Genomic DNA, 10,988 nt, shown 5'->3' on the forward strand with positions numbered 1-10,988 from the left:
CAAGAGCTCAGGGTAGGTCATGACCCCCTGAATTCGCTGTTGCACTCAGGAAAAGAACTTATCGAATGACACCTGATTTTTTATTATAAACTAGCAGTTCCCGTGCGTCTTCATCCGCATGCAATGGTAAAAACTTTTATTGTTTACAATTGTAATATTCTCAATTGCAAATGTCAAATTTACCGTTACCAACAACCTTCCATAATGTTGGCAGCTTGTAGTTTATAGTCCCTTTCCCACATGAAGATTATTTTTTCAAGATTTTAAGATAAATAAATTTATTTATCACTAAAATATCCAGAGAGCGGTGGCCTACGGTTTTATCAATCCGAAATTTAAAAATCAAATTCGACTTGTGTACATACAGACAAATACACAAAAATTATTACATTTTCGATATCAGCAACAAATATATGGTAAACATGATTTTTTTCGATATTACATATAAATCTAGTTTAATCTATACTATTATACAGGGATCACCTTAGTTTGGACACCAGTCCCCTGCCCAAGAGGAAATTAATAATAAACTTTTTTTAGTATAATAAAGCATAAACACACACTGCTTTGTTGTCTAAGATGTCAGCAATTACAGCATATTTTTGAATAATACTTTTTTTATAAAAACCCCACAATTAACGTCACGCTTTAGGCTATATTTTTAACACCATTAAACTAAGGGGTAAACATTTTGGATAAAAACAATGTGGGAAAGAAACCATAAGTTGCTACCAACATCAAGGAAGCAAGATTGTCATCATGCCATGTCATTTTGACATTTGAAATTGATAATTTGACACATGACGACAAAACAAAATTTTCATAATTCTATGCGGATAAAGTCGCAAGGGAACAGCTAGTTAACTTTATTAATACTGGCATCACTTACCAGCATCCATCTGCGTTAGTGCATCAATAAAGGGCGAGCTGACTGCCGCTTCCAGTCTATTGTACAATGTCTCTAATTGTACTCTCTTGTACTCATAGTCGGGGGCATCACTTAATACCTTCAAACAAGATTTATGCCTGACTAGCTGTTGCTCGCGACTTTCTCGAAGTATAATTGAAAAATAGTTAAAAATAGCCTAACTTACTCAGAGGTAATGTAGCTTTTTGAGGGTGAAATAGTTTTAGAAATCGGTCCAGTAGTTTTACGACAGTCAAATGATACACAAATACAGACAGAGAAGACAGGTGTGAAGTGGGAGCAATTCCGCGTTTTGTCTAATGAGTGTGCCGGAAGCCCAAATTTAATCCCTTTTCCTTACCACCCTTTTTCTCATAATAGTAAGGGAACGTAGCTTTGACGGTGTAGGAGACGCAAAAAAAGAGGAAATATCCTTTTTATGTGCGTCTCCTCCGTCAATTACGGTAGGCAACGCATCTGCTATTGCGAATGTTTACGTGCAGAGTTCGCTTCGCCTTTTGGGCGAATTCAGGTAGCCTTATTCGTTTGCCACCTTATAAAATAAAAAAAATCAAAAATGCAAATTTTTTTTATTTATAACATTAGAATAGTAAAAATAAGGTTAGGTAAAAAGGTTAGAGTAGTATGGGCATGTTATGAGGAGGGATGAATTGCATGAAACAAGGAGAATGTTAGTTATGAGTGCGAACATCGGTAGAGGTAGACATAGAAAGAGATGGATTGTGTGAAAGGTGACATGATCAAGGGAGTGATGACTGAGATGACGGATGATAAGAGTGCTTTATAGGACGAAAACCCATAGCACCGACCCTACGGGAGTAGGATAAGGCAGGGGATATGATGATAATGATTAGAATAGAAAAAACTTAAAAAAAAGTCAATTCCATACCTCAAGACTAGCAGTCATAGCGGCTACTTGTTCTGCCAACTGAGCCAACTTCTCCCCGCTGGTCGGCACACCTGTCTCCAAGATATCTTCCAATGCTGCTGCTAATGCTGCCCATTTGTCAGCCTCACGGAGAGCTGATGCCGCTATCTTAAGTCATACTAATATTATAAATATAGCGCCAATAGCCTAATGGTTTGGGGTACGGACTACCAATCTTGCGGTCGAGAGTTGGCTTGTAGTTTATGGTCACTTTCCCACATAAAGGTTTTTTTTTTCCAATTTATTTACCCCCTAAGTTTAATAGCGTAAAAATATCTATACTATTATAATAAAGTGTAAACACACACTTCTTTGTTGCCTAACATGTCAGCAATTACACCATATTTTTGAATCATTCTTTTTTTAATAACAAGCTCTACACTTACGTCACGCTTTAGGCTATATATTTTAACGGCATTAAACTTAGGGGGTAAACATTTTGGATAAAAACCGTAATGTCGGAAAGAGACCATAAGTTGCTGCCAACATTAAGGAAGCAAGGTTACTAAGGTTTGTCATGTCATGTCATTTTGACATTTGCTATTGATAATTTGACAAATTGTGAACAATGAAATAAAATTTTCATAATTTCATGTGGATTTTACGGGAACAGCTAGTAGATAATATAAACAAAATTATAGATTTCACACAAACTAAAGCTAATTTACTAAATATATTCTAATTTAATATAAACAAGAAAGTAAAACATATTAAAGAGAAGCTGCAGGCTAGTTTATAATGTTCAAATAATTTTTCAAATCAACCTAGTAGTTTTTTTTATTTTATAACATAAGGTGGCAAACAAGCAAGCGGCCACTTGAATCCGCCAAAATGGCGAAGCGACCGCTGCCCAGACATCCGCAATTGCAGATGCGTTGCCTACCCTTATACGACGGAGGACGAGACGCACATAAAGAGGATATTTCCCCTTCCTATGCATCTCCTCCATCATCAAATCCACTTCCCCTTCCCATCCTCTCCTTATAAGAAAAGGGTGATAAAGAGAAAGGGACTTAAATTAGGCCTCCGGCACCACACTCATCAGACGAAACACGGAATTGCTTCCATTTGACGGCTGTCTTCTGTGTGGTTGTGGTATTACTGGGTGTGTGCCGGCCCTGCACTGCTAAGATGTTAAAGCGGGCACTACCACTGTTAAAAAGTTAGTTTTTGATTATCAAAACATACAAAAATACAAATCTTTCCTCTTTATAATATTAGTTACATAAGTAAAGATTGGAGAATTACCTCAAGCCGACTCTTCAATCTATCAATTCTCTGAAGACTTTCAATAGACTGTCCCGTCTGCTGTTCCACACCCTGAACCTGGTCTTCCAAGGTCAACAGCTTCTGCTGCAGTAACGCACCTTCTACTTGCAGAGCTGACGCATCTTGCAGAACCCTTGGTACTGATGTTACTATCTGAAATACATTCTACAATGTTAAACATAACTCTTAAAAGCCTGTTTTTTTATCAAATTACAAAATGCACAAGGATACACTTTACAGTAACCGCATAACAACGCATCTGCAATTATTGATGTGTATGGACAGCGGTCGCTTTCCATTTCTGTGGTTTCAGGTGGCATCGCGCTCATTTGCCACCTTATATTATAAAAAAAATCTTCTTTGTCTGTACCAAAATTCATCAAGATCCGTTTAGCAGTGTAGGCTACAAACTCTAACAAACATCCATCCATCTAAAATTTCGCATAAATGCGAAAATTTCAATCCATCCATCTAAAATGCGAAATTTTAGATGGATGGATGTTTGATGGATATTAGCATGATTAAATTTGTTTACCTGTGTGGTTGTTTCGTCTAATGAGTTACTCAATTGTTTCATATAGAGCTGCAATCTTGTAACAGTATTTGTAACAAAGTCCTGGAAACAAAAGATGAAGTTACTTGCACCTAGCAACATGTGAGATATGAACATGGTTTATACTTGGCCAGTAATGTACAGTGGTGCTTAATAACTGGACTGACATAATGTGAACACTGACATCAGTAAATACAATCCTAGCTTGCCCTTGTCCATGCGGATGGCATAGCTTTCGCAAGACTATTGTATACATCTATGCCAAATTTTACCGAGATCCGTTCAGCAGTTTAGGCTACAAACTCTAACAAAAACCCATTTAAACTTTCGCATTACATTGGTATGATGTATTTATTGATGAATTTTTAACAATGTCATTATTATACCTCTTTCTCTTGATTACCACTAGAACTCCAAGCTCTGTTAATCCATTTTTTAGCATCAAAGTCATCTTCAGCAAAGGTTTTTAAATCCTGAAATAAAAATTTATTGCAAAGTAGTAAAATTTATTGATAAAATTATACTGTTAAAGTAAACCTAACACATACCATCATGTTTCTGTTTTATAACTGTTTATCAGTGGAAAGATAAGTAATTTCAGTTCTTTTTACAAGTCTGGTGATTATATTATTTTTTATTCTTTGAATCAAAATACAAACACGGCTTGACGGCTGGTTGACTTTTGACATTTTCTTGACAATTAACGTTTTACTTTCAAGTCTGATGCAATACAGATAAAAAATTTACCGTAAAAAAAAAACGGGACAAAGTGATTATTTTCTAAATCGACATTGCTGTGGATTTCAATTTCAAATTCAAAACCTTAAGTTTTTCAAAATGAAACTCAAAACATAAATTTTAGATTTCATATTTTTTTGTCTTCCTTTTCAGTCTTAAAATGTTTTCATATTTTATAGCAATCTTTTAACTGTCAAAGTCAAATCATGATCGAGGAATGTTCACTGAATTGTGATAAATTCAGATTCAATTTAAGATTTACGTTTTAATTATTTATTGAACCAAGTATTGATTCTTGTCCTATAAATCTGTAATCTATATAATGTATACGAGCTTCATCCGCCGAAATAGTGTGTATTATTTCTTAAAAGTTTAAAAAAAAATACAAACGTAAGGATTTTTTTTTCAGAATATGCACTCGAAATGTATTTTTATAATATTTAGGAATGATTTACAGAAACTATTGCTTTGCTATTTATAAGTGTAACTGGCCGTATATAAATTTATACATCAATGACTTTCATTTTCTCTATTTTTGTCAGTTATTTTTTTTTACTCTTGTTGCCACGATGTTAAAAAACCCTTCTCTTCTTCCTATATTAGTAATCTTTTCTACAGAAAACTGTAAGACTTGCATTGGTAAAAGTTTTGCATACTTAAAAATAGTGTGTTTATTTAGACTATTGTAGTTAAAGTAATAAACATTAAATGTAGTACTAGATGTCGTCTGCGATACTTTCAGAGTGAAATTAAAAAGTTAGTAGCCTATGTATTCTTCCAGGCTATCCGCTACATCTATGCCAAATTTCTTTGAGACCTGTTCAGTAGTTTAGGCCACAAACTAGCATCCATCCATCTAAACATTGGTATTTATGATATCACAAGCTTTCGCCCGCAACTCCATCTGCATAGAATCAAAGAACAAAAGTTAATAGCTTATGTATTTTTCCAGACAATCCTATACATCTATACCAAATTTCTTTGAAATCCATTCAGTAGTTTAGGCTACAAACTCTAAAAAACATCAATCCATATAAACTTTCGCATTTATAATATAACTAGCTTTCGCCCACAGCTCCTGTATGCAATTAAAAAAGGTAGTCACCTATGTATTCTTTCCGATTGTGCTCTACAAGTATGCTGAATTCCAAAAAGATACATTCAGCAGTTTAGGCTACATAATCTAACAAACATCTATCCATAAACTTTCGCATTTATAATTTAACTAGCTTTTGTCCCAAGACTTCTGCATAAAATTAAAAAAAAAATAGCAAGTAGCCTATGTGTTCTTCCAGACTATCCTCTGCATCTATGTTAATTTTCATTAAGATCCATTCAGCAGTTAAGGCTACATAAACATATAGATGTTAAGCTGCTGAATGGATCTTTTTGAAATTTAGCATACTTGTAGAGCGCAATCGGAAAGAATACATAGGTTACTACCTTTTTTAATTGCATATGGAAGGAGCTGTGGGCGAAAGTTATATTATAAATGCGAAAGTTGATTGGATAGCCATATGAACTTTTGCATTTAAAATATAATTATAAGTAAGAATTTTTTACTGATATATGATATATTGTTTCAGAATGAGATTGAATAGACGAGATTCCTTTTCAAGTGATGATGAAGTACCATTAAAATTAATATCTAAATGTTCCAACGAAAACAGTTATAAAATACTTTGCCAGCCGAGTATAAACCATTGTGAGTTTTGTGATAGTGTTTCTAATAACAAGTAAGTTAATTATATACTAATACTGTTCCCTTGCGGCTTCATCCCCATCAAATTATAAAAACTTTATTTTATTGTTTACATTTGTCAAATTATCAATAGCAAACGTCAGAATGACATGACAAACCTTAGCAATCTCGCATTCTTGATGTTGGCAGCAACTTATGGTCTCTTTCCCACATTTGGGTTTTTATCCAAAATATTTACCCCCTAAATTTAATGGCGTGAAAATATATAGCCTAAAGTTTGAAGACCTTTTTATTAAAAAAAGGATTTTTCAAGTATATGCTGCAATTGCTGACATCTTAGGCAACAAAGAAGTGTGTGTTTACGCTTTATTATAATTAGTATAGAAGTATAGGTAATGATGAGGAAACACATTTGTATTGTAGAACGGTCTGTCCTTAGCTGTATTTCAAAACCAGTACAACTTAGAGTCCTTCAAGAAGCGAGTCTACAATTTTCTTAAAGGCCGGCAACGCATGTATAGTTCCTCTGGTGTTGCGGATGTCCATGGGCGTTGTTGACCACATCTGTGTTTTCGCCGATCGTTTGCTCCCTTCTCTAATAAAAAATACACATTTATTTGTTATGTAGCATGTAGCATGTTTTCGGGTAATTCTAAATTTATTTAATGCCCACCCATGATATAAGCTATCTTTATAGCATACTAGCTATCGCCCCCGACTCCGTCAATTGAAAGAAAGACAAAAGCATGTAGTCTATGTGTTTTTCCAGACTATACTTCTATATCAAATTTCATTGAGATCCCTTGCTAGCCGTTTAGGCTACTAACTCTAAGAAACATCCATCCATCTAAACTTTTGCATTTATAATATTAATATCATTTAAAGGGAGGCTAAATTATACTTCAGATTAGATAACAGAAAGAGGTAATCCAGACCTTAATAAAAATTGTTCGGAGAGGGAAGAGTATTTATTTATTTTTTTTATTTTTCAGATATGATAGTTTAATTCACAATGCTAGTCACATAATAATACCTCTTCTTAATCAGAAACTTATAAAATGCAATGATTGCCTATTCTATTTCACATCGCAGACTGAATATCAACAACATTTGAAGAAACATACAAAAAATCTGAATAACCAACATATTAATATAAGGAATAGAATAAAATTTGAAGACGACAGTATATTAAATAATTCATCAGATCTATTGAAAGATTTGAACAGTCAAATAAACATTAGATTGGAGAATTTGCAATTTAATAATTTAGTCAATAATAACTTGGTGATAAAAAATAACTCGAACGTAAAAAATAACTTTGAAATAAAAAATAACTCGCATGTAAAAAATAACTTGGATGTAAATAACTCGGTTATTGATCTAGATGATGATATACCATTAATAAAAAATAAATATATATTTGGTACAAAGACTGTGAATAAAATACCTAATGGAAGGAAAGATACGGAAATAGAAGAAAATGGTAATAATATATATAAAAGTGTACATTTTGATGATTTGAGTAAACCAAAAACGGTCATATGTAGATATTGTAAACAGAAATATCCAAATGAGTAAGTAATTTCAATTATTTCTATCTTTATTTCATTTTATAACTAAATCAATAGATATAAATAACAAACCTAAACCTTTATGATATTAATCAGACTTGTAAAAACTAGCTTTGGCCGTTGACTCCGTTCGGGTGAAATAAACAAAAACATAAGTATTCTATAGTATTCTAGTAGTCATAAATGTAGAGAATAGTAGACGACGGTCTACATTTTTATATTTTCTTTAAATTCCACGCAAAGTCGCGGTTGACAGCTAGTTATTAGTTAAACTACCTTTTGCCCATGACTCTGTCCGCATGGATTTAAAAAATGTAAATAGTCTATGTTCCAGACTATCCTCTACATCTATGACTTTCAACAAGATTAAGTTAGGATACAAACTAACAAACAAGTAAAAAACTTTCGCATTTATAATATTAGTAAGATTTTTTTTCTGATTTTAGTAGATTTTTGTTAGATTACTAATATTTCCTTTAACTATTCCAACTAAGCTGTAGGCTTGTGCTAGGATATGGTTCACAAGTCGAATGGATTCGAACTCTCGACTTCAAGATTACTCCGTACCACAAACCATTATGCTATTGGCGCTTAATTAATGTTTTATTTTCAGATATACTTTAATATTACATGAAACATGTCATATAAATTTTAATAATCGTTTGCCCTCATTTTGTTCGGCCTGTGATTGGTACATAGCTGGTGATAGGAAAGATGTGCTCCGTCACAAAAGATCACATTCACCTAAAACAAGGCAAAAACTAAACAATCCTATTGAAAAATGCCTCCAATGTGGATTATCTTATCGAAGTTATATAAATCATTTTAAAAACTACCACAATAATAATGACGAGACATACAATAAAGTGACAATGATGTGTGATTTGTGTTACCAGTTTTTGAAATCGAGTAAACTCAGGTCTTATGAGAAAATAGGTACTGTTAGTAAAGTTGGGAAAAGATTTAAATGCGGCCATTGTATGAGAAAGTTTTTCGAATTGAACGAAGTGCAGAAAACCGAATTTATACAGAAATGGTGTATAAAAAGGTCTATGAGGAAAATGACAAATGATCAAAGATTAAAAAAGATACAATTTAGGTTGAAGAAGATTAATAATTTGAATAAATTTTAATGTTTTTGTGTTGTTTTATTTTTGAGGTTATCTATGTATACTAATATTATAAAGAGGAAAGATTTGTATTTTTGTATGTTTTGAAATAACTCAAACTACCTGGTCGATTTAAGTCAAAAAATCAAAAGTTAAGTTAGCACTGAGTAACATAGGCTATGTTTAATTGTTTTTTTAATTTTACGCGGGCGGAAACGCGAGCATCAGTGTTAAAACATTCAATGGATATACAAGAGCAGAGTATGTATGGATTGTGTGAAAGATTTTTTTTTATAACAAGGTGGCAAGCGGCCTCCTGAAATCGCCAAAATGGCGAAGCGACCGCTGCCCAGACATTTGCAGATGCGTTGCCTACACTTATCCGACGGAGGAGGAGACGCACATAAAGAGGATATTTCCCCTTCCTATGCATCTCTCCTCCACTGTCAAATCCACTTCCTCTTCCCAACCTCTCCTTATAAGAAAAGGGTGGTAAAGAGAAAGGGACTAAAATTAGCCCTTAAGATATTCTTAAAAGAGTGAATTCAGATATGAAGGCTCTGATACAGATTTATGGAGTACATACTGTGCCGACCCTCCGTAGGGACAAGGGCAATTTGAAGTTTCCCGCCAATTTTGTTGATAATTTTGGAAAACATGTGTCGAGGGCGCCACTATATAAATACAAGAATTATTTCAGCATTTTTAGTTTATGCAGTCTGTATTAAAAACCCGTTAAAGGGACATTTCTTCAATCCGTGTTTATAACTGATATTCTATAACTTCGATTTATCTTATCTGGTTATAAGGCAGTTACAGGTGTTCAGATGGGTTCAATTTTGGTCGCTAGATGTCGTTAAAGAATTGCAACTGTGTGTCATGAATTTTAAATAATTACTTAACAGTGCCACAAACACTCAATAGATGGCGTTAAAAGTGGTTCTAACATTATTAATTGTCTTACGAACAAAATACAATAAAAACCAAATTTTATAGAAATGAATACTTTCCCAAATGGATAAATTATTGAAAATCTAATATTAAAAACATTCAATAATCATAAAACAGATTGAATAGATTTGATCACTTAAATAATTAGATATTTGGCATTCTGCCAAACATTATAATTTTGAAGAGATGAATCATCATTATTATAGACACCCAAATCGTATTCATAACACATATGTTTCTTAAATTAAATCTGTAAAATTCATTCACATTTAAGTCATCTTTTTCTCTATATTGAGATAAATTTTAAAATTCACATTTTAGAGCGTATTTTTGATATATCCATACTAAATCCATCTACTCAACAGACAAAATACGGAAGAAATTTGATGCCTGTCTTTAGTGTGGTTGTGGTATTGCACTTACGAGAAGCCATTTCGTGTCGCTGACGTTTACGAATGTTGTAGAATATGGCCTAGCTAACTAATTACCCCTAATAATATAGGTTACAACTGAGAGTGGGCACACATATGACATGTTTATATTAATATTCATTGTTGTCACACCTTTACAATGAGTCCCTTTGGCAGGTGGTACAAGATTGGCATGTCACTCACACCCGTGACCGTCGCACATCAAAAAATAGAAATTTTCTACGCTCTACAAACTTCTATATCATTGTGAAACATTTTACATAATACCAACTAATAAATTCGACGTATAATAATAACTATTAATTACTAACAAAACTCGTATTTCTATAAGTTAAAAAATCGTTGTATAAAAAATGTTACTTTTGGTAAATGTCATTTTAGGCGGGAAAACATTGTACGTCATTGTCAAGCAATTTTGTACCATAGATACATAAACTTTTTTATACTTTCTAAAGGTTACAGTTAACGGTATCCTTTTTAAGCTTGTGAACACTAATTTTCTCGGCAACGTATACATCTTTGCAATAATCATAGGATATAATTAAACACAGGTACTTATAAAATTGTGCAATAAATGCAAGAGGCACGCGCGACGCAGCGACGTTTGAACCCGCGCGAGAATAGACTATGTCATTTGGCTTACTTCACAACAAGGATGGCATGGAGTGGCTTTCATTACTGATTAACTTAATATATACCCCAAAAGCTATTGTCTTTAATACCTTTTTAACTGATTAAATTATTTAAACTTTCGTGAGACATTTTATAATTAATTATTTACGGCTTACTCACGTATACTTTTCTTTTT

General features: G+C 33.1%; 2 protein-coding genes across 4 annotated transcripts; one reads left to right on the plus strand and one right to left on the minus strand.

The window, feature by feature from the left end:
- Positions 1-809: 809 nt before the first annotated feature.
- LOC106110658 (conserved oligomeric Golgi complex subunit 7-like) lies at positions 810-4,357 on the minus strand. The gene is made up of 6 exons (XM_013292551.1): positions 4,227-4,357; positions 4,065-4,151; positions 3,661-3,741; positions 3,105-3,278; positions 1,818-1,964; positions 810-1,007 (listed from the first exon to the last, which is right to left on the minus strand). The coding sequence occupies exons 1-6, from the start codon at positions 4,230-4,232 to the stop codon at positions 882-884; spliced, it is 621 nt and encodes a 206-aa protein (XP_013148005.1). The 5' UTR covers positions 4,233-4,357; the 3' UTR covers positions 810-881.
- Positions 4,358-4,622: 265 nt separating this feature from the next.
- On the plus strand, positions 4,623-8,828 carry LOC106110657 (TBC1 domain family member 5 homolog A-like). 3 transcript variants are annotated; one of them, XM_013292548.1, is made up of 4 exons: positions 4,623-4,806; positions 6,003-6,152; positions 7,111-7,692; positions 8,303-8,828. In XM_013292548.1, exons 2-4 carry the CDS (start codon positions 6,004-6,006, stop codon positions 8,820-8,822), a joined length of 1,251 nt encoding a protein of 416 aa, XP_013148002.1. In that variant the 5' UTR covers positions 4,623-4,806; position 6,003; the 3' UTR covers positions 8,823-8,828. The 3 variants fall into 3 exon arrangements, with proteins under 3 accessions (XP_013148002.1, XP_013148003.1, XP_013148004.1); XM_013292549.1 differs by having other exon boundaries at positions 4,623-4,766; XM_013292550.1 differs by lacking the exon at positions 4,623-4,806 and adding an exon at positions 4,961-5,055.
- The last annotated feature ends 2,160 nt before the right edge of the window (positions 8,829-10,988 follow it).

The sequence above is a fragment of the Papilio polytes genome, unplaced genomic scaffold (genome assembly GCF_000836215.1).
Source record: "Papilio polytes unplaced genomic scaffold, Ppol_1.0 DF824208.1, whole genome shotgun sequence".
NCBI classification, from domain to species: domain Eukaryota; kingdom Metazoa; phylum Arthropoda; class Insecta; order Lepidoptera; family Papilionidae; genus Papilio; species Papilio polytes.

Coding starts and splice junctions, on each gene's coding strand:
- LOC106110658 (XM_013292551.1), bottom strand. Junction 3,279..3,660: donor TAGACGAAACAACCACACAG/GTAAACAAATTT, acceptor AATGTATTTCAG/ATAGTAACATCAGTACCAAG. Junction 1,965..3,104: donor GATTGAAGAGTCGGCTTGAG/GTAATTCTCCAA, acceptor GTATGACTTAAG/ATAGCGGCATCAGCTCTCCG.
- LOC106110657 (XM_013292548.1), top strand. CDS start 6,004: ATGAGATTGAATAGACGAGATTCCTTTTCAAGTGATGATGAAGTACCA. Junction 6,153..7,110: donor GATAGTGTTTCTAATAACAA/GTAAGTTAATTA, acceptor TTTATTTTTCAG/ATATGATAGTTTAATTCACA. Junction 7,693..8,302: donor AAACAGAAATATCCAAATGA/GTAAGTAATTTC, acceptor TTTTATTTTCAG/ATATACTTTAATATTACATG.